The sequence below is a fragment of the Odocoileus virginianus genome, chromosome 5 (genome assembly GCF_023699985.2).
Source record: "Odocoileus virginianus isolate 20LAN1187 ecotype Illinois chromosome 5, Ovbor_1.2, whole genome shotgun sequence".
NCBI lineage: Eukaryota > Metazoa > Chordata > Mammalia > Artiodactyla > Cervidae > Odocoileus > Odocoileus virginianus.
The window spans coordinates 62,083,417-62,107,657 of record NC_069678.1 but is presented as its reverse complement, the minus strand read 5'-3'; the positions used below and the strand labels follow the sequence as shown (position 1 = coordinate 62,107,657).

Below are 24,241 nucleotides of genomic sequence, written 5' to 3'. Positions count from 1 at the left end.
GGCAATTAGTGATGTAATTACGGTAATTATCACAAAAAAATAATCTGCAGCCATGAAAAATAATGATGTTCAATTACACTGGCATAGAAAGAGGCTCTGAAAGTATACTATAAAAAGCAGATAACAAAGCTGTAAACTCTAGACTATCATTTACATTTTTTATCAGATAAACTCATTAACCATTTTACAGTGAACTATTCAGTGTTTACTTAGTACTTTCACAATATTGGACAACTGTTGCCTCTGTCCAAATCCAAAACATTTTCATCACCCCAAAAGGAAACCTTTTTTAAGTAGTTGCTTTCCATTCCCTGTTCCCTCAACCCCTGGTAACTACCTGCTTCAGTTCTGTCTCTATGGATTTACTTATGGGAATATTTCATGTAATTGTGATTGCGTAACGTGACCTTTCTTGTCTGGTTTCTTTCATTTAGCATAATGCTTTGGATGTTTACCCACCTTGTAGCAGTACTTGACTTTTTTATATAGCTGAGTAATATTCCACTGTGCACATATGCTGGAGAAGGAAATGGCAACCCGCTCCCGTGTTCTTGCCTGGAGAATCCCAGAGACAGAGGAGTCTGGTGGGCTGCCGTCTATGGGGTCGCACAGTCAGACACGACTGAAGCGACTTAGCAGCAGCAGCAGCAGTGAACGTATGCTATAGTTTATTCATTAGCAGACCTTATAGGTGGTGCCTACCTTTTGGCTATTGACAATAGTGCTACTATGAACGTGGGTGTAGTGCGGAATCATAAAGATACAAGTATTTGTTGGCAGAGAATAAATGCAGGAATGTTAGCAATCATTATTTTGTGATGGAGATATGACAGCTGAGTCTTTTTATGTTATTAAGAGCGTTGGGCTTTAGAATTAAGCAACCTGCCTGTTTCTTCACGTGTAAAGTGAGGAAAAGAAAACTTGCCTAATTGAATTATTGTGAAGAGGAAATGAAACATTTGTACTTAGACGTATGTGGGGACACAAGATAAGTACTGAACACAGAATTTTTTAAAAAATCTTTTTTGTTTTCACTTTTTGGTGACATTTACTGAAAATATTTCACCCCAACGCAATAACATTAATGCTATTAAACAGGCTTTGTTGTCGTTTGAGAGTGTATTTGTATGCCATTAACTTGAAATGCATGTTTCTCTTTGCTCACAGTTATTTGGGCTGGTGCCAGTCAGAGGCTCCCCAGTTGTTTGATGTGATGACATCATTTTGACTTAGTTCTAAAATGTTACTCTCCCTCCAAGTTTCAATTAAAATAATGTTCCAAGTAGCGTCTTCTCCAGCCCTCTGCCATAGATGGTCTTCCATTTGTCTTTGTTTTGGCACCCCTTTATGCACTGCATATACAACCATCCAGGTTTTACATTTTAGGAAATGTACAACAGAAACGTAGGGACGGGTCAAGGGCACAGGCTTTCTCATAGATACAGCCAGGAAAATACTTTGCGATCAGATTTTTCCAAATATACAAAATTGCCTCGGAACATCTTTCTTTGTACTCCCTAGAAAACCTTACATTTTATTTTTCACTGCGAACTCTTCATTTCTTTGCCAAAAGTGCACACGTTGAGCACGGCGGAAGGGTCGCCGTCCGGGGTGGGGATGGGCCTCCCCAGGTTTGCAGGCGTGAATGGGCCTCCCCGGGTTTGCAGGCGTGAAGGCGCGTCTTGAGCGCCGGAGCTATCCCAGCGCGGGAGTTTCGAGGGGAGCTCGGGGACAGTTACGGCGTCACGCGGGAAGGCCGCGCGGGGACAGGCGCTTGGGGCTCGAGTGTCCCGGGGGAAGCCGGTGCCAAAGAGCCGCATACCTAGTGTCCCAGCCTGGGAGTTCCCTAGGGCTTTGCGGGGAGAGGAGCGCGCCCGCCCGCGCCCGCACAGGTGTCCCGGGGGCTGCGCCGAGGCCCTCGCAGGCGGGCGGGAGGGGCGGGCGCTCCAGTGCTCCGGGGCCCGCGGCCCGAGGGGAGGTTCCCGTGAGGTGGTTCTGGGCTCCTCCTCGGCGCTCAGGTTTCCTCTTCCCGCCCGCCGGCTGCCGGCTGCGGCGCCGCCTCCGTCCCCCTTCTCCCTCCCTCCCCGCGGCTCGGCCCGCTCTGCGGCCTCGGCCCGCCTCGCCCCCGCCCGGGCCTCCTCCCGCTCGCTCTCTCCCTTCCCCTCGAGCCTCCGAGGAGCCCGCAGCCGCGGGGCGCCCGGGAAGATGGCGGCGGCGGGAGACGGCGGCGGCGAAGGGGGCGCGGCGGCGCCGGGGTCGGGGCCGCGCGGGCCGAGCCCCTTCGCCGAGGCGCGCGCCGACGCCCGGGGCCCCGTACCCGCGGCGCTGCACCCGGAGGAGGTCACCGCGCGGCTGCAGCGGATGCGCCGGGAGCTTAGCAACCGCAGAAAAATTCTGGTGAAGAACCTGCCCCAGGACAGCAGCTGCCAGGTACGGGGACGGGCTGCGAGGCGACGTGTCCCCGGGGGCTCGGGCGCAGCAGCTGCCCCTTAGGTGTCCAGGCTGGTGCCCGGCGTCTGCGAGCGGTCCGGGGGAGGAGGGGTCGTGCAGTTACGAGCACCGTCCGTGGCTTTTGCAGAGCCCCCCGGTTTCTGCGCCCGCGGTCGCCCCGCGAGGGAGGAACGTTAAGAAACTGAGGCTCGGAGAGGCGAAGGGGCTTCTCCAAGGTCACGGGAACCCGGAGCGCTGTCTCTAAGTCCGGCCGGTTCCAGGATCGTGTGTCGTGGGAGGGGTTTGGGGGAGTAGGTGAAGGAGAGTGGCGGTGGGCTGCGGAGCAGAGTTTGGGTTGGGAGGGGGCGGAAACCAAGGCTTTGGGAGCCCCTTGAGACGGGCGCGGGGTCCCGCAGGGTCCTCGGGACCTGGGCGTGCCGTGGGGGGCGGGGTCACGGGAGAGCCAGGAGGGAGTTTTGCTGCTCTTTGGAGCACTTGCCCGAGTTTGTATGAAACAACTCTGTCCCCTCGGTCTGCTAGGACCCTGGTTATAGAGGTTATCGCAGCGCTCCGGGGAGCCTTGCTGCCGTCTTACTGACTCCGAGAAGGCTTCAAGATAGGTTTCTCTGCGTCTTTGAACCAAATTAACTGTTGCTTTAAGCTCTGCATCTAATTGACTTTACCACCACCACCCCCGCCCCTGCCTCCTGGATTGCCAAATTAACAGGCTTGTTTGCTCATTGTAAGAAAAGTAGAAAACAGAAGGAATCGCGACGGAGGGTGGGAGTGGGATAGAAATCACCTGTATGTTTGAAACTTAAAGATAACCGCTGTTAACGTGAAATACTATCTATCTTTCCCTGTGTGCATGCATTTTTTTTTTAACCAAAAAAACCCCGACTTTCTTCGACTGCTCAGGGTTTCTTAATTGTCTAGATGTTCACGTATATTTAACATTTAGCTAGAATTTCTGTATTTTGTGGGGATGGGGAGGGTGGGCTGTCCTCGTGGTTGCAGATTTGAGGCAGTTTGTGTGGCTCCCTCCTATATTGGGATGTATGGTATTCCTGGGGGGGCTGCCTATTGATAATTGCAGCGTTCTTCCATTAGATCCGTTAAATAATGAGACCAGTGCCTCGCTGCTTTGTAATTAGATCTTACATAGGCATTCACTATAAATGTGAGCATGTAACCTTGTAACCCATATGCAGGAAGGGCCATTTTGTTTCAAAAAAGCAATGCAAAAAAGTCTCTGTCAGTATCTGTACATCTCATCCCTCTTGCAACTCTTTCCATTATTGTCCACTTCCCCTTAGGCGGGTTATGTTTTGTAATGCTGTAAGGACAACTGCAGTGGACTGATTTCATTGAAGCAGCTTTCCCGTGCCCACGCAAAGACAGGACAGCAAGTGAGCTCAGAAAGGGGGAGACTTGGAAAAGGCAGATGGCATTAAAAAAAAAATCTGAAGGAATAGTTTTATGTGTAGGTAATCTGGAAGAGAGAGGAGTGTCTTGATTTCCTTTGTAGAATGTCAGTTACTTTTGCTATCACATTTCTTTGCATCAATTCTAAAAATATTTGGACCATAAATTTTAGACATTTCTATTTTTCCTTTGCTGTTGGTATCTTTCTCATATCCCGTCTTAAGAGACTTGGAAAAAAATATATCAAAGAGTCCAATAAAAAGAATTGTTAATTACTTGTTAGTGATGGAGAGAGGTTTTATGAAAATCACACTGATTTATATCTTTGAGGTAGTCTCCCTCTGTTATGAATTTATGTGTAATCTCCATTTTAGGATTTTCTATAAGATAGATGGAATTTGAGCAAACTCTGGGAGAAAGTGAGGGACAGGGAAGCCTGGCATGCTGCAGTTCATGGAGATGCAAAGAGTTGGACTTGACTTAGTGACCCAACAACAATGATAAGGTAGTAAGCATAAATTATCAAATGAAATTGGTATAAGATCTGTATATGTAGACGAATCTTTTACTGGCAAGTAAAGTATCTGAAATTTTTATGTTAAATTTTTATGCCAGGTTTTTTGAGAACTGAAGAGTTTCATCTGTGAGCAACAAAACAAACTGTTTTTAGCACCTGGAATACTAGTTTCCAGACTTGTCCTAGTCTTTATTTTTTGTATGATCATTTCTATAATGAAATATTTTAAGTATTTCTGATAATGCAGTTTTAGAATTTAAACAGATCAGTGTTTGACTACAGATAACATTTGTTTGAATAGTGTTTTTTTTTTTTCTATTGTCTTCAGTACTTGTACTGTTCCTAGGTTTTCTGATCACAGTCATAACTATCAATGGTCTGTGTTACATAAATTAGTAGAGTAGACCAAATATGCTAATTTTTAAAAGCAATTAAAAGACCCTTTTTTTTAGACAAAGAATTGCTATTTTTACTAGTCCAATAAAATTAACATTTACTTGATCTACTTCTCAAGTTGGAATATTTCCATGAATGTGTTCTGCAAAGATTTTGTTTTATGTTTTATTTCCCATAGCAGTTCTAATTCTGATTTTACCTAGTGGCTTCATTTTACTGTCAACTTATTAGTGAAGGATTAAGTTTAATTTTATTTTGTATTGTTTAGCCAATATCACCTAGATAAACTCCTATTTACTCCTTATGAAATGACTAACATGGTTAAAAAAAGACTACTTTTTGTCCAGCTTCTAAGTAATGAGATGTTTTAAATACCCAAATTCTTGTTCTTTTCTAGGAGAAGCTATGTTTATTCATTCATTTATTTGGTAACATCACATTATGGATCTAAGTCATTCCTAACTCTAGTTCTCAAACTCTAGTCATGTTTCTAGAAACGCTGTGTTGGTGATTGATCAGTAGGAGCCCAGTGATTTCTTCTTAACATTTTGAAAACATGGACGTTTTCTTAATTAAACATAGTTTTCTTAAATCTTACTCATGTTTTGTTCAATTTTTGGTAAAAGAGATTTACAATAGCATCCCACAGCTATACTCTTCCTATGATTAGAAGACATACAATGTTATTTTTAAGTGGGAGCTTTTAAAGGTAAAAATATCAAATACCTTACAGTGGTAGAAATACTTGCTCTAGAAAAATGAACACTTTGAGAACTAATAAGTTCTCAAAAGAATAGTCACCATGCCATCAGTCAGGTGCTGCCTGGTGACCACCGTATGCTTTCTGGAGTCCTCCCAGCCCTCTGTGTTCTCATAGCTTCTACTCTGGTTCATATCCTTTTCATTTCTTGCACAAGTTGTTTCTGTTTGTTGCCCACTCTCATTACTGTGCTATCTTTTATGTTTTAGCCCGTCCTGTTATACTTCCCTGAGAGAGCATTCCCAAAGCACAAATATGACCATGTCACTCTCCTATTAAAACAACAACAAATCTTTGACTCCACATTCCCATTCCCAACACTGATTCTCAAATTTTCCTTCAATTCTCCGTTATTTGTCTCTTTTCCTCAAATTATAAGGAACAGTGAACCTGAATTAGCCTACTGCAAGAGCGAAATTCCTTCGAAGCTGCATGTTCTGTCTGAAAAATTCACATTGATTTTATGTTCTAGTAAAGTTGGATTTAATATAAAAACAATGACTTAAACTCAGTTAACTTCCTCCAGATCTTTTTTTCATAAACTTGACACTTAAGGAAGATCCACTGTCTTTATCCTGTGATTTTCCATACTCTGGTATTACCATGGAGTACTCAGACATCACTTGAGAAGCATGACATACTAGGATAGAAATGTAAGGCTCTAGCTTTTTGTGACTTGGCCCCTGCCTACATTTCTAGTCTCATTTTTTATTGGTCCTGCCCTGGATTCAACTCTAATTTTTTTAAAGCTACCTCAATCCCTGAGTACTCCATGCCACTGTGATTTGATATTTATAGTTATGTCTTTGAATGTATGTGTTTTGGAATGTAATTGTAGTGATTGATTTATTATGACTAATATTTACAATAATTACTATCACTATTTATAATTAATAATAACGATGCTGTGAACACTGGTTCTTATTCACTGTAGCCATTGTGTATATGTGCGTGTCTATATGTGTGAATAGTCTTTTGCAACTCTGACTTTAGAATTTTGATTAGTTAAGGTAGTGCCCTAATATGTGGATTTTTAAATGTATTTCTATAAATTGTGTATATTTTATGATTAACCTGATTCTGTTTCAGTAACATTGTTACTAGGACCTCAAAGTGGAGAAACAGTGGTATTTATTTCCTATATCGTTTGAGTTCACTCGGGTTTCTTTCTTACATATCATATGCGTGTATTTTGTCTTTGTTGTATTTATTTTAAAATCTGAAAGACATTGTGTAATCAGAAAATGTGAAGTGCTTGGGCTAATAGTCAGGATTGGTAAATAGAAAAAAAACCACTCTGTTGTCTCACTTTGGGTATTAGTAACTTTCATTTCATGGCAAATAGATGGGGGAGAAAATGGAAACAGTGAGAGACTTTATCTTCTTGGGCTCCAAAATCACTGCAGATAATGACCGCAGCCATGAAATTAAAAGACGTTTGCTTCTTGAATGAAAAGCTATGACCAACCTAGACACCATATTAAAAAGGGGAGACATTACTTTGTCAACAGAAGTCTATCTAGTCAAAGCTATGGTTTTTCCACTAGTCATGTATGGATATGAGGTTTGGACCATAAAGAAAGCTGAGCGGCAAAGAATTGATGCTTTTGAATGGTGGTGTTGGAGAAAACCCTTGAGAGTCCCTTGGACTGCAAGGGGATCCAACCAGTCAATCCTAAAGGAAATTAATCCTGAATATTCATTGGAAGGACTGATGTTGAAGCTGAAGCTCCAATACTTTGGCCCCTGATGTGAAGAACTGACTCATTGGAAAAGACCCTGATGTTGGGAAAGATTGAAGGCAGGAGGAGAAGGGGACGACAGAGGATGAGATGATTGGATGGCATCACCGACTCGATAGACATGAGTTTGAGCAAGCTGCGGGAGCTGGTGATGGACAAGGAAGTCTGGCGTGCTACAGCTCATGGGGTCACAAAGAGTCAGAAACAACTGAGCAACTGAACTGAAATTTGATTTCAAAGTGCTCTATTATGGTAGTCAGTTGAGAAGCTTGATGGTTAAGTCATGGAGGCCCGTTTGAAAGCATAGCACTTTTTAGAATAGCAAACTACCAAATGTAGGAAACTCTGGTTGATTTTCTCCTTAAATGCTATCTATTCCCACTTTTCTTTTATGTTAGTCAGAAACCAATAGGGTTTTCTCACATGGTTTGTGTTCTTTAACTGTGGGATTTAAAAATACACCTTATTTGTTTTTTCTAACAATATATTCAGTAATTATTGCCTTGTTTTAAGCTGGGGCTATTATTCATCACTTTTTCCTGACAATACTAGGATGTTTTTACATTATGAAATCATTCTTTTTCTTATTGAGAATGTCATTTTGCTTACCTCAAAAGTTACTTTTCTTAGTGTAGTGGTTTCTACTACTTAAAAGTTACCTATCGTGTTTTCTTTTTTTAGTGTAATCACAGTTGACTTAGGGGTTCTACATATTTCCTGTGTCCCAGTGTAACAAGGACACTGCAAGCTGCTAAAAGAATATATTTCTACATTTCTGGGACACCACTGGCTCAGTGAACTTCTAGTCTTGGCAGAAATTCTTAAAAAGTGTTTCAGCAATGCTTATTCTTGCTCTAAAAACACATTTGAGAAGAGTATTTTGTGGTTAGCATCACAATGCTGAGTGTTAAGGAGCAATCTAGAGAAGTTTCAGGTGATTTATAGACCATTCCCTAATGAATGAATGAGTTATGCTTATAAGTTATTTTTGGACTTGCAACATAGAAGGGATATAGTAGGTGGTATTTAGCTTTGCTGGTTAGCATTTTAACATTTGTTTAAGCTATGATGCTTCTAAAATGTAAGATTACTCTAAATAGTACAATAATATCTGGTTAGCTCCAGTCATTGATGGGTGCACCTGTGAGATGCTCAAGAAGGGGCTACATTTAAGGGAACTGTTCTGTAAATAAATAAGATTCAGAAGATCAGGGCAGCATTAAATGAGATCAACTCCAATCAAAGGCTGTTGCTGCTATTAGGGTTACTAAGCCCCTGAGTTTTGTCTCTTGATTGTTCTGTTTGCACTCACTGTCCCTTAAGGGTCTCCAGGGCTCAGGTCTCATCTGTGGGCAGAAAGCTTTGTGCTTAGCCCAGCTAGAACAGGCTAATGAAAGAATATTAAAATAGAAATACAGAAAACCAAATCATCTGTAAATCTAAAGCTCTATAATTGCTTACTAGAAATCCTGGGTGTGTTTTTACTTTGTTTGCCTGAGAAGCAGTTGCCTTACTCACAGGGGATAGTGTTTAGGGAGGGTTACTGAATGAGAAGTGGGAAGATCAGGCCACTTAGAACACGTGTCTGTATTATCAGTTTTGGCTCATGATTATCTGCAGAAGACCATCCTTGGTTGCTATACCGAATATCTTCCACTTGTTTCTCCAGACTTTTCTCCGCCCTTACCACCTGCTTTGTGTCCTTGGAGGCTGACTTTACTGTGGGTTGCACTAACAGGGCTCTCCCATTCTCTGGCTTCTGATTGCATTGGCCAAACCTCTAGGGGGAGATCAAAGGGTGGAGGAGGGAGAGAGTGAGGCATTTATTCACCCAGGTCCCTATCTTCCAGGTTACCTGGGGCTTGGTTATTTCCTCTGTCAAAGGTCACAGTTTCTTTTCAGTGGGTCTCTACATGCAACCAGAGGTGGCTCAGCTGGTAAAGAATCCGCCTGCAATGCAGGAGACTTGGGTTCAATCCCTGGGTTGGGAAGATCCCCTGGAGAAGCGAATGGCAACCCACTCCAGTATTCTGGCCTGGAGAATTCCATGGACTATATAGTCCATGGGGTCGCAAGGAGTCAAAACACGACTGAGCGACTTTCACTTTCATTCAACTAGGCTACCTGCGTGGTCGTAATCACTCCCCTTGCCTTATTAGGCCTGGGGGTTGTAGTGGACTGGCTGTTGCTAACCACGGGCTTTCTGTGAACTTCTGAAGGCGGTCTCTTTCAAAGATTCTCTCCAGCTACTCAGGTTTTGAGCATGCCATCTGTTTCTTGCTCTGGCCCTGATGCTGTTGCCTGCCTTCTCAGTCTCCTTTTTTCTTGTTTTTCCTAACAGCACCCAGATCTTTCTCTGAGGACCTACCTCTCCTTTATTTAGTGATGTGATTTGACTGGGTTTGCTCTTTGTCCCCATCTGTGCAAGTGACATAACCAATGAAGGAAATTCTTCACTTTTGCCATTGGCATTGTTTAAAGGATGAGCAGTAACCTGGACCTATGCCAGTTAACACAGGGTAGTCCCTTGGCCATGGTGATTATTTCAGCCTAGTATAATAAAGAAGTGTAGGACTTTGGTTGTTAAGGTAAATAATTCTTTCTTTGCATGGAATATGAAAGCAGAGACTCATTGCTCTGATTCAGCTGACATTGTGAGGACAGAGCAGACATCCAAAGGAGAATTGACCTGAAAAGAAAAAAAGAAGGAAGGAAAGAGTCGAGAAGCTGAGCTAGAACCCTGGTCAAACTGTGTCTAACACTTGACTTACCTTTGGATTTCTTAGTTATGTAAGACTCTAACTTCCCTTCTGCTCCTACCCTCAATCTTTCCCAGCATATCAGGGTCTTTTTCAATGAGTCAGCTTTTCTCATCAGGTAACCAAAGTATTGGGGCTTCAGTATCAGTCCTTCCAAAGAATACTCAGAGTTGATTTCCTTTAGGATTGACTGGTTTCATCTCCTTGCTCTCTAAGGGACTCTTGAAAGTCTTCTCCAGCACCACAGTTGGAAAGCATCATTTCTTTGGTGTTCAGCCTTCTTCATGGTCCAACTCTCACATCCATATATGACTACTGGAAAAAGCATAGCTTTGACTATACGGACCTTTGTTGACAATTTGTTGGCAAAGTGATGTCTCTGCTTTTAATATGCTGTCTAGGTTTGTCATAACTTTTCTTTTTCCAAGTGGATCTTATGTTATTACAACCAGTAGTATCCTAAGTAATACAGAATTTTAATTTAAAAAACATGAAACCTTAGTGGAAAGGATGGTAGAAGACGTTTTATCTAACCCTTTTGTTGAATAGTGTGTTAGTTGCTCAGTCTTGTCTGACTCTTCACAACGCCATAAATGTAGCTACCAGGCTCTTCTGTCCGTGGAATTCTCCAGGCAAGAATACTGGAGTGGGTTGCCATGCCCTCCTCCAGGAGATCTTCCCGACTCAAGGATTGAACTCAGGTCTCCTGCATTGCATGAATACAATTTGCAGGGTCCTAAACACATGGATTCCAGCACATTTTTAACATGTTTAGTCTCAAAGAAATCACTTCTTTGTAAGATATCCTGCTCCATCTTCAGACAGCTTTTGTTGTTATAAATGTCTTATTTATATTAAAGATATAAAATCTATTTCCCTGAAATTTTGATTTCTTGACCCAACTTTTCTCCTCTCGTAGCATGGAGAAATTATGGCATTCTCTTTTTTAACTTATAACCTTGCTTCCTTCAAACCACTCGATTTCGAACATGAGTCTGAGTTGCCTCACTGTCTTGGTTATTTTTCTCTAAACACACACCACTATCATTTTGTTGTTGGATCTTATAAAATGTGGCACATAGAATTGAGTATGGTAGTCTAGTTGAGATCTCCTTGTCATCTCTCAGCTGGAGCTCTCTTTTCTCTGAATTTCTATAATAATGATAATCTTCATTTATTGGAGGCCTGCTGTGGTGGCATAGTGGTAAGGAATTCAACTGCCAATGCTGGAGATGTGGATTCAATCCCTGGGTTGGTAAGATCCCCTGGAGAAGAAAATGGCAACCCACTCCAGTATTCTTGCCTGGAGAATCCCGTGGGCAGAGGAAACTGGCGGGCTACAGTCCATGGGGTTGCAAAGGAGTTGGACAGGACTTAGCAACTAAACAACTGTTGCTAGGCACTGTGCTGCTTTTGCATTATATTTAATACTTTTTTCACGGCTGTAAGATCAGAATTTTTTAATTCTCATTTTATTGATAGGGAAACAGAGATACAAAATTAATGTCAAGCAGTCTGTGCAGTCATTCGGCTTGTTGGTAGAGTGGAGAAAAGCTAATGTCTTTTTGATTGCAAAGTTATATTCTTAACCCACACTGTATTATGATTGTAATTCCCATACATACACTATATCCTAAGTGTTTCAAAGGACAGAGTTATGTAATATTTACCTTGGTGTCACCAGTGTTTAACCTAGAAGCTGACACGTTGTTCCAAGGGAAGTTTAATACAGAAGGAGGCTACCCACCTATTTGTTCTAAAATGCTGTGCTTCTGTTAATGTGTCTGGCACATGGCAGGCTTTCAGGATTAGCTTGTAAGATGAACACATTTTGCATTGTAAGACTGTGTTAGCTTTTTTGGCAGTGAACTCCATTCACATATAATTATTCTATGAATAGGCTTGTGAATAGGTTGAAAGCTGTAAACCCTCTCTCCGGAAAAGTTCTATTGCTCATGTGCAAGTTGCTCAGTTGTGTCCGACTCTTTGTGACCCCATGGACTGTATAAGTCCATGGAATTCTTCAGGCCAGAATACTGGAGTGGGTAGCCTTCCCCTTCTCCAGGGGATTTTCCCAACCCAGGGATCGAACCGGGGTCTCCTGCATTATAGGCGGATTCTTTACCAACTGAGCCACAAGGGAAGCCCAAGAATACTGGAGTGGGTAGCCTATCCCTTCTCCAGCAGATCTTCCTAACCCAGGAATCGAACCGGGGTGTCCTGCATTGCAGGCGGATTCTTTACCAACTGAGCTATTAGGGAATCCCTTTTAATGTTCATAGGCACATAGAAATCTGCACGTAATTTCAGGGTGCTGTGGATCTTTTGCAATTTACCTCTGATCTCATTCTGGGAGATTTTATACCTAGATTGTGGAACAGCTTCCCACACTATTATAATTTTGATCATGTTTTTGGGACTTCACCTGAGTATGGACCACTTGAACAGGTCCAAAGCTGCTTATTGAGAAGAGTTTTCAGCAGAAACTTCTGTGGGCCAGATTTATGCATAGGTGGCATGGTCCTCTTTCTGGGCAAGAAATAAATCAGGCTTCTTAATTTTCTTTCTAAGAACGTCACCTATGTCACTTAGGTTCAATGTCAATGTTCATTGTTCTCTGGTTATGCGGTATTACTAACACTTTACATAGTATGCCTGGCACAGAGTAGATGTTCAGAATTTTTTTTCTTAGAGTCTAAGATACTATAATGTATTATTTCCCACTTAACATGTGTGGATGCAGAGGTTTCTCTTTTAAAAACATATCAAGACTGTTCACAGTAACTATTGCTATGATAAATTTCTTCTTTGTTAGATTTCTGAGTCCTAACTTACTGTGTGTCCCTAAATTTGTTTTCTAGGCATTTGATGCTTAATTTTTTTTTTTTTTTGATGCTTAATTTTGAGTTTATTTACCATCATTATCTTTAGATTTCCTTTAGATTCTTATGCTTATACATATGCTTTGTGAGTTTGAAGCTTTCTGTTAAACCTTTGTTACCAATATAGCATTAGAATTGCATTTGTTTGAGCCTGTATTTGCACACGTATTCTTTGCCTCTTTCCTGCCATCACCTTTCACCCAGCCCCACCTCACTTCCTTTGCCCTAGCCAATAAGTTTTTATATCTTTCCTTAACCCACTATAGAGATTATCTGCTGTAGTTCCCAGCTTACCTTTATTTCCTGAACTTTGAATCTTCTGTTACCCTCAAGTTCAGCTGCTTGCTTTTGATTTCAGGTTAGTCTCCATCTCTCTGACCTTATATCTTGTTAGTTTTTTTTGCATCCTGATCTAGAATAGAAGTAACAACAACAAGAAGTAACAGCAATAAGCAAGAACATGTGAATCTGGAAAGTTTTAAATTTTGAAATAATCACAAACTTACAGAAAAGTTAGAAGGACAAATATCTTATTTTTCCTGAACTGTTTGAGAGAGTACTGACCTACTGTCTATTAACCTGAGGACTTTTATTGTGTATTTCTTAAAAATATGGAGTTTCTCCAGCATAAACACATCATTACTGTGAAACTTTGTGAAACTACCATGAAAAAGTTGGCTTAAAACTCAACATTCAAAAAACTAAGATCATGGCATCCAATCCTATCACTTCATGGCAAATAGATGGGAAACAATGGAAACAGTGAGAGACTTTATTTTCTTGGGCTCCAAAATCACTGCAGATGGTGACTGCAGCCATGAAATTAAAAGACTGTTGCTCCTTGGAAGAAAAGCTATGACCAGCCTAGACAGTATATTAAAAAACGGAGATATTACTTTGTCATAAAGGTACATCTTGTCAAAGCTATGGTTTTTCCAGTAGTCATGTATGGATGTGAGGGTTGGACCATAAAGCTGAGTGCCGAAGAATTGATGCTTTTGAACTGTGGTGTTGGAGAAGATTCTTGAGAGTTCCTTGGACTGCAAGGAGATCCAACCAGTCCATCCTAAAGGATATCAGTCCTGAATATTCATTGGAAGGACTGATGGTGAAGCTGAAACTCCAATTCCTTGGCCACCTAATATGAAAAAAGAACTGACTCATTGGAAAAGACCCTGATGCTGGGAAAGATTGAAGGTGGGAGGAGAAGGGGACGACAGAGCATGAGATGGTTGGATGGCATCACCAACTCGGACATGACTGAATAATGGAACTGAACCATGAAACTAAAAACTCTGCCATCTAGTCTTCAGATCACATTTAAGTTTTGCCTGTTTTCCCATTAATATCTTTTTATAATGAAAGGATCCAGATCAGAATGACATACTGCATTTAGTCGTGTCTTTTTAGTCTTCAGTCTGAAATAATTTGTCTTTTACAATCTCAACCCTTTCAAAGAACAGGCCAGTTACTTTATAGAGCGTCCTTCAGTTTGGGCATTCTTTATAATTAAGTTAGTTCTGCATAATTAGATTCATGTTATATAGCCTTGGCAAGAACATCACGGGGTGGTACATGTTGTAGAATTTTACCATTGTTGGTAAAGTTATCTTGATCCCTCTGACTTTGTTAAAAGTGGTATCTGCTGGGCTTCTACAAGCAGATTTGTAATTCTATTTGTAATTAATAAAGATTTTGAAATGAGATACCTCAATTAAAACAGGCATACCTCATTTTAATGTACTTTGCTTTGTTAGCACTTCACAGATACTGCATTTTCTTTACAAGTTGAAAGTTTATCAAGCAAGTCTGTCAGCACCATTTTCTCAACATTATTTGCTCACTTTGTGTCTCTGTATCACATTTTGGCAATTTTTGTAGTATTTCCAACTTTTTCATTGTTACATTTGTGATGGAGATCTGTGATCAGTGATCTCTGGTACTGCTGCAAAAAGAGTCCGATGTGCTAAAGGCTCAGATGATGGAGAGCAATTCTTTAACAAGTTCAGTTCAGTCGCTCAGTCATGTCTGACTCTTTGCGACCCCATGAGCTGCAGCACACCAGGCCTCCCTGTCCATCACCAACTCCCGGAGCTTACCCAAACTCATGTCCATTGAGTCGGTGATGCCATCCAACCATCTCATCCTCTGTTGTCCCCTTTTCCTACTGCCTTCAATCTTTCCCAACATCAGGGAAAGAAACATTCTTTTCAAATGAGTCAGCTCTTCACATCAGGTGGCCAAAATATTGGAGTTTCAGCTTCAACATCAGTCCTTCCAATGAACACCCAGGACTGATCTCCTTTAGGATGGACTGGTTAAATCTTCTTGCAGTCCACAGGACTCTCAAGAGTCTTCTCCAACACCACAGGTCAAAAGCATCAATTCTTCGGCACTCAGTTTTCTTTATAGTCCAACTCTCACATCCGTACATGACCACTGGAAAAACCATAGCCTTGACTAGATGGACCTTTGTTGACAAAATAATGTCTCTGCTTTTTAATATGCTGTCTAGGCTGGTCATAACTTTCCTTCCAAGGAGTAAGTGCCTTTTAGTTTCATGGCTGCAATCACCGTCTGCAGTGATTTTGGAGCCCCAAAAAATCAAGTCTGACACCGTTTCCACTGTCTCCCCATCTATTTCCCATGAAGTGATGGAACCGATGGCATGATCTTAGTTTTCTGAATGTTGAGCTTTAAGCCAACTTTTTCACTCTCCTCTTTCACTTTCATCAACAGGCTCTTTAGTTCTTTGCTTTCTGCAATAAGGGTGGTGTCATCTGCATATCTGAGGTTATTGATATTTCTCCTGGGAATCTTGCTTCCAGCTTGTGCTTCTTCCAGCCCAGCATTTCGCATGATGTACTCTGCATATAAGTTAAAAAAGAAGAGTGACAATATACAGCCTTGACATACTCCTTTTCCTATTTGGAACCAGTCTGTTGTTCCATGTCCAGTTCTAACTGTTGCTTCCTGACCTGCATACAGGTTTCTCAAGAGTCAGGTCAGGTGGTCTGGTATTCCCATCTCTTTCAGAATTTTCCACAGTTAAGTATTTTTAAATTATGTGCTTTTTTAAGACAGTGCTACTGCACACTTAATATATGACAGTATAGTGTAATCATAACTTTCGTATGCACTGGGAAGGCAAAAAAAAAAATGTGTCTCACTTTGTTTGGATATTCACTTTATTGAGTGACCTGGAACCAAACCTATAGTATCTCTGAGGTATGCCTGTATTCCCTTTCTAGTGTTCAATTTATTAATTCATTACTTTATATCAAAAGTAAACTCTTGGTTTCCTATGTTGTTCGGTGAGTTATGCTCCCATTACTGTCATTACTTACTTTTATGCCTTAATTGTTTTACATTTGGACAATGGGAGCTTCTTTAAGCTGGCCCCTATTTCCTTTTTTAAATAAACTTTTTATTTTGGATTAATTTCTTATTTACAGAAAAAGTTACAGTGGTAGTACGTGGAGTTCCCGTATATTCTCCACCCAGTTTCTCCTGATGTCACATCTTGTAATCCAGGTAAACTAGTTAAGACTAAGGAAGGAACATTGGTACATCATCATTAACTGTAGACTTTGCTTGGATTTCATTTGTTTACTTGCGTATGTCCTTTTCCTGTTGCAGGTTACCTGGGCAGATACCACATTGCATTTAGTTAGCACATCTCCTCAGTCTCCATTATGCACCTGTTTCTTAGTCTTTTCTTTGTTTCTCATGACTTGATAATTCGGTCAGAAATTTTTTAGGATGCCCTTCACCTTGGGTTTGTATAATCATTTTATTATGAGAGATCAGGGTTATGGAATTTTGGGAAGAATTCCACACAGGTGAAGTCCACTTCTGATCATGTTGTTTGATGGGGTACGTGTTATCAGCATAACTTCTACTGGTGATGTTAACCTTGATCATTTGTTTCAAATTATGTCTGCTACATCACTTCTTCTTAAAGATTCTTTTTTTTTTCCTGTTCAGTGTTCTTTGGAAACAAGTCACTAATTTGGTTCTCACACTTAAGGAATGGGTCCCTTTTTTTTTTTTGTAAATTATAGTTGATTTGTAATGTTGGATTAGTTTCAAATGTAGAACATAGTGATTCAGTATTTTTTATAGATTATACTGCATTTAAAGTAATGAAATATTAGCTATATTCTAGCTATATTCCCTGTGTCATATATTACATCCTTATATCTTGCTTATTTAATACATGGTGCTTTGTACTTCTTCATCCCCTACCCTTATCTCTTGTGCCCTTTCCCCATCTCTCTCCCCTTGGAAACCACTAGTCTGTTCTCTGTGTCAGTAAATCTGTTTCTGTTTTGTTATATTCATTTCTTTCTTTGTTTTATTTTTTGAATTCCACATGTAAGTGATAACACAGTATTTGTCTTTCTCTGTCTGACTTATTTCACTAAGCATAATACCTTCCAGGTCTAAGTATGTCGTAGCAAATGGCAAAATTTCATTATTTTGAACATTATTTTAACTAATTGTTAATCATTATTTTAAGCTAATATTCCATTGTGTGTACATATACAATATCTTTTTTTTATGCATTCATCTTTTCATGGACACTTAGGTTGCTTCTGTATCTTGTCTCTTGGCCTGATATACTTTTGGCGTGTCCCTGTTGTTCACTGAGCAGTTCCTTAGTTTTTGACACAATAAGGTGTTGTAGCTTGTTACTTTTTGTGCTTTAGCCCAGGGGTCTCAAATGCCGAGGCTGTGGACTGGTGCTGCTCTGTGGCCAGTTAGAAACCGGGCCGCACAGCCGGAGGTGAGTGGCGCACAAGCAAGCCAAGCTTTATCTGTGTTTACAGCCGCTCCCCATCGCTCCCATTTCCACCAGAGCTCCGTCTCCTGTTAAATCAGTGGAGGCATTGGATTCTTATAGGAGCACAATAAATTTAATGTGCTTTAATCATCCCCAAACCATCCCCATCCCCTGCCTGCTCTGTGGAAAAATTGTCTTCCACAAAACCGGTCCCTGGTGCCAAAAAGATTTGGGACCACTGCTTTAGCCCTTGAATCCTCCATTTCATTAGGGCTGTGTTCCCCCAAACTCATGTATTGAAGCCCGAAGTGCCAGTATGGCTGGGGTCTCCGTGGAAGTAATTAACTTTAAAGGAAGTGGTAAAGGTGTGGCCTCGGTCTGATAGGACAATTGTCGTTGAAGAGAAGACACCAGAGGACTCTCTGCCGGGTGCCTCACCCCCAGCCCTGCCCCAGTGAGTGCAGCCACCAAGGAGAGGCTGTGGGAGGACACAGTGAGGAGGTGGCCATGTCCACGCCAGCGAGAAGGTCTCAGCAGAAGCCAAACCGAGTAGGACCTTGATCTTGGGGTTCTAGCTTTCAGAATTGTGAGGAAGGTTAAGTTTCTGTTGCCTGTGATATTTTGTGGTGGCAGTCTAGATGATCATTACAGAGCCTAGTTTCTTTTAGGGGAAATGATGTGAAGAAGCCAGGATCTGGGAACTAGATGTACTCATTGCCTTTGAGATGTCACTGCTGTCAGTTGCTCTTAGCAGGCAAAGCTCAAGAATATACGAGTGTATGTATTATGTACACACGTGTATTTCCACCTTTATCTATCGAGAGTCATGAGTTCACACTGATGTATCAGATGGCAGTCTAACATAATGGATTTCTTGCTAGCTCTCTCCCAATCCATATTTGTTCCTTCTTTTCCTGACAGTGAGAAACCTGCTGTTTATTGTCTTTAACATATTTACTTAATTGAACAATTCTCCTGTGAGTAAGTGGTCTCCCATCACCACTGTGAGGAAACTGTCTCCTCTCCCATGCAGATGCCCGCCTCATCAAGAAGGATTTAAGCTCCTTCTTCCTGCACTGGGCTTTTCTACCGGCCAGAAGCCCTTCTCACCCTGCTTCAGTTCTTGACACTCTGTGCTGGGTTTTCCTTCTGGGCAAGTGTCCTTCTCACCTTGCTTGAGCTCTGAAACCTGGGGTATTAAATAAGATATTTTGTGCAAATATGTTTGCTGCTAAGTCACTTCAGTCATCTCCGACTCTGTGCGACCCCATAGACGGCAGCCCACCAGGCTCCCCCTTCCCTGGGATTCTCCAGGCAAGAACACTGGAGTGGGCTGCCATTTCCTTCTCCAGCACATAAAAGTGAAAAGTGAAAGTGAAGTCGCTCAGTCATGTCCGACTCTTAGCGACCCCATGGACTGTAGCCCACCAGGCTCTCCTGTCCATGGGATTTTCCAGGCCAGAGTACTGGAGTGGGGTGCCATTGCCTTCTCCGGTAAAGTATGTTTAAGGGACAGTTGTTGTTTAGTTGTTAAGTCACATCTGACTCTTTTGTGACCCCATGGGCTATAACCCACCAGTCTCCTCTGTCCGTGAGATTTCCCAGGCAAAATTACTGGAGTGGGTTGCCATTTCCTTCTCCAGGGGATCTTCCTGACCCAGGGATTGAACATGCATCTCCTGCATTGGCAGGCAGGTTCTTTACCACTGAGCCACCAGCGAGGGTACAGTGTTATCTATTATTAATGATTGTTGTGGGCAGAATTTAGAAATAGCCCCCCAAGATTTCTAATCCATGAAACTGTGGCTATGACAAGGTATCACATGTGTGATTGTTACATACATGACAAAAGAGAATTTTTGCAGATCTAATTAAGGTTATTACTCAGTTGATTTGGGATTATCAAAAGGGCGATTATCCAGGTGAGCCATATCTGATCATACTAGTCCTTTAAAAGCAGCATTTTCTCCAGCTGTTAGCAGATGGAGATGTCAGATGATTTGCAGCACAGGAAGGATCTGGTGCACTGTTGCTGGGTTTGAAGATGGAGGGGTACAAATAACAAGAATTTTAGAGCTGTCTCTAGATGCTGAGTGTGGTCCCCAACTGACAACCAGCAAGAGAATGGGGACTTCAGTTCAACAACTGCAAGAAACTGGATTCTGCTAACTGCCTTCATGAGTGGAAGTGCATTCTTCCTTAGAGCTTCCAGATAAGAGCTCAGCCTGCCTAAGACCTTGATTTTGGCCTTGAGAGACCCTGAGAATTCATTTGAGCCTGCCAGAACTTTTGACCTACAGAACTGAGAGATAACAAATGGGGGTTATTTTTAAACAATTTAATTTGTGATAATTAGTCATACATCGAGGGGATGTTTGAAAGAAAAACACTTGTGTCAGAGAGGAGGAGATTGTGATTTCTGTATGGCTTTTCTTTGGGAAAATAAATTTTCTTTGGTTATATAAATCTATTAGATTTAACAAATCTATCTACATTTTCTTTGGTTATCTAAATCTATCTCTTGGGGATGTCTGTAAGCAAGAACTGCTCATGGAGAACCTCTTATTGCTAGGTATATAATATTCGTTAATTTGAGGTATGTAAATATTTTCTTTTAAAGAAGTAAGTTATGTATTAGATTAGTGTAAAGAGAGTAATTTTTTTGAGCACTTTATTTTTTCTTTTTGCTCAGAACTTTTTTCAAATGGAATATAGTTGCTTTACAATGTTGTGTTGGTTTCTGTTGTACGATCAAGTAGATCAGCCATATGTATACCTATATTCCCTCTTGGACTTCCCTTCCAGTGCCCCCCACCCCTGCCTCAGGTGCACCTAACTGAGCTTCCTGAGCTTTATAGCAGCTTCCAACTAGGTGGTAGTATATATATATCAATCTCAATCTCCCGATCGTCCCACCCCCACTCTTTCCCTTATGTCCATGTGTCTGTTCTCTGTGTCTGGGTCTCTATTCCTAGCTTGGAAATAGCTTCATCTGTACCATTTTCCTATTGTCCACATATGTGCATTAATACACAGTATTTGTTTTTCTCTTTCTGACTTCACTGTATATGACAGACTCTAGGCCCATCCGTGTCTTTACAAATGATCCCTGTTTTGTTCCTTTTAGTGACTGAGTCATGACTCAGACAGTAACGAATCTGCAATGCAGGAGACCTGGATTTGATCCCTGGGATGGGAAGATCCCCTGGTGAAGGGAATGGCAACCCGTCCCAGTATTCTTGCCTGGGAAAGTCTGTGGACAGAGATGCCTGGTGGGCTACAGTCCATGAGGTTGCAGCGTTGGACACGACTGAGCAACTAACACACGCTCAATATTCCATTGTATATATGTGCCACATCTTATTTATCTATTTATCTCTCATTGGACATTTAGGTTGGTTCCTTGTCCTGGCTGTTGTGACTAGTGGGGCAATGAACATTGGGGTGCATGTGTCCTTTTGAATTATGATTTTCTCAGGGTATATGCCCAGTAGTGGGTCATAATGGTAGTGCTGTGTTTAGTTTTTCAAGGAACCTCCATACTATTCTCCACAGTGGCTATATCAACTTACATTCCCACTGGCAGTGTAAGAGGGTTCACTTTTCTCCACTTCCTCTCCAGCACTTATTGTTCGTAGATTTTTTGATAATGGCTATTGTGACTGGTGTGAATTGATAACCTCATTGTAGTTTTGATTTATATTTCCCTATAATTACTTTGCCAACAAAGGTCCATCTAGTCAAGGCTATGGTTTTTCCAGTGGTCATGTATGGATGTGAGAGTTGGACTGTGAAGAAAGCTGAGCACCGAAAAATTGATGCTTTTGAACTGTGATGTTGGAGAAGACTCTTGAGAGTCCCTTGGACTGCAAGGAGATCCAACCAATCCATCCTAAAGGAGATCAGTCCTGGGTGTTCATTGGAAGGACTGATGCTGAAGCTGAAACTCTTTAATACTTTGGCCACCTCATGTGAAGAGTTGACTCATTTGAAAAGACCCTGATGCTGGGAGGGATTGGGGGCAGGAGGAGAAGGGGATGACAGAGGATGAGATGGTTGGATGGCATCACCAACTCAATGGACATGAGTTTGAGAAAACTCCGGGAGTTGGTGATGGACAGGGAGGCCTGGCGTGCTGCGATTCATAGGGTCGCAAAGAGTCGGACACGATGGAGTGACTGAACTGAACTGAATAATTAGTGATGTTGAGCATCTTTTCATCTATATGTCTTCTTTGGAGAAATGTCAGTTGAGGTCTTCTGCCTGTTTTTTGATTGGGTTGTTTTTCTGATACTGAGCTGCATGGGCTGTTTGTGTCTTTTGGAGACTAGGCCTTTGTTGCTTCGTTTGCAAATATTTTCTCTCATCCTGAGGGTTGTCTTTTCATCTTGTTTATGATTTCCTTTGCTGTGCAAGAGCTTTTAAGTTTAATTAGGTCCCATTTGTTTATTTTATTTTTTTATTTTCATTGCTTTAGGAGGTAGATCAAATATTTTCTTTTAAAAAAGTGAGCTATGTATTAGGTTAGTGTAAAGAGAGTAATTTTTGAGCACTTTAAAAATATTGGTGTATGTTTAGGTTGTAAAATAATCTCAGACAAGAATGCTGTACTGGAGTTGATAAAGGTATGTAGAAACAAATATGCATTTAAATATTCAAAATCTGCTTTTTGCTAGACGTTGGAGGCCTTTTTACAAACAAGGTCAGATGCATGGTATTTGCTGTTTACTAAGCCTGCAGTCTGAGGAAGATTCAGGTATATAAGCAGTTAAAATACAGATGATGGGTGCTATGAGTGTTGTGATGGGAAAAGTAAAAAATGCTGTGGGAGCACAGAAGAAGGATATCTACTCCACACTTGAGAAATTCAGAAAGGCTTCTTAGAGAAGTTCATTTAAGTTGAGACCCAGGGAGAGAGAAATAAACTAGGGGAAGGGAGCTAGAGAGAGGGGTGAGGAATATTCATAGCAATACACAGAGTTTGAGAAGGGTAGTGATTCGATATAAAGCTAGCACATGAAGCAGGACCAGATGATTGTAAGCTATTTAAGAGAATTTGAATTTTATTTTAAAGAAAATGAGAGTCCACTGAAATATTTAAACAAGGTAGTGGTGCGTTCAGACATCTAGCTGTCGAAAAGTAAAATTGTTGCGTTTATCTCCCAAACTTTGTTCTTAACCCTGATCTCTGCTCTGTTAGGAGGTTAGTGATGTAGTAAGTGTTAGAAATGTGATGGAAATGAATAGTTCATAGATTTTATTTTTGTATCACTGATACTTAAGATATAGTAGTTCAGCGTGTTTACTCTAAAGTCTGTCAAATTGTGTTTGAATCCCAGATTCATTACATATTGTCTGTACAAGTTCCTTCTCTAAGCCTCAGTAACCTTGGCTATAAAGTCAATAATAATATCCAACTTAAAAATCCAGACCATGGGGTTGTTATGGTTAAAGAAGATTATTTCAATAAAAAGCCTGGGATAAAGTAAAGATTCAGTAAATTGTTATTATTATTATACTGCTAATAAAAAAGTTGAAAGTTTACAATCTTTTTTAGGCCAAGCCAAAATGTTCCTCTGCAAAAACTTGGTATTCAAATGAACTTTCCAGCAAAACAGCTGCATTGAAAGCTGTTAAAAATTTAGCTGAGTTAAAACTGACACCACATTTACTCAGCCAAGGTGACTTCCGTGGTGGCTCAGACAGTAAAGCGTCTGCCTACAGTCCTGGAGACCAGGTCCAGTCCTTGGGTCAGGAAGATCTCCTGGAGAGGGAAATGGCAACCCACTTCAGTATTCTTAACTGGAAAATCCCATGGACAGTGGAGCCTGGTAGGCTACAGTCCATGGGGTTGCAAAGAGTCAGACACAACTGAGCAACTTCACTTTCTTTCACACTTTACTCACCCAATATCATGAAATGCATCTGGCCTTGTGTTGGGTCAAAAAAAGTATTATCTGGTGTGTAACATTCGAAGGCAGTTCTAAGCAAGCAATGGCATACATAGGTGTGGCTCCTCAGTGAGACACCTGAGGTAGAAATAAAAATTTGGAGACCACTGGCATGAAGATAGGATTTAAGTCATCACAATAGATGTAGAAAAAACTACTGATAACATTTAACACCCATTCATAATAAAAACTCATAGCAAATAGGAATAGAAGTTTCCCAAACTTAAAGATTATCTCCAGAAACCAAAAGCAATCATATTCAATGGTAAAATATTTAAAAATTTCCCTGTGAGATTAAGGGCAATACCAGAATCACTTTATGGCTAGAATAATGTAGCTAACTCTAACTGACTAAAAACTAAGTGAATAAAGCATTTTATAACTTTTGGAAGACAGTAGATTATGTATAATATTTATATTAATTTGTATTTATATACATACATGAGCAAATATGCCAGCAAAATGCAGTATGCCAGCAAATTTGGAAAACTCAGCAGTGGTCACAGGACTAGAAAAGGTCAGTTTTCATTCCAGTCCCAAAGAAAGGCAATGCCAAAGAATGTTAAAACTACCGCACAATTGCACTCATCTCA

General features: G+C 41.1%; 1 protein-coding gene across 2 annotated transcripts in view; it reads left to right on the top strand.

The window, feature by feature from the left end:
- Positions 1 to 1,698: 1,698 nt before the first annotated feature.
- RAVER2 (ribonucleoprotein, PTB binding 2) overlaps positions 1,699 to 24,241 on the top strand; it is a 142,168-nt gene continuing 119,625 nt past the window's right edge. Inside the window, exon 1 of one of the 2 annotated variants that reach the window (XM_070468033.1) lies at positions 1,699 to 2,430. In XM_070468033.1, coding sequence (XP_070324134.1) covers positions 2,206 to 2,430 — 225 coding nt within the window. In that variant the 5' untranslated portion in view covers positions 1,699 to 2,205. The remainder of the gene's footprint in view (positions 2,431 to 24,241) is intronic. The other variant, XM_020877771.2, reaches the window with a different exon arrangement.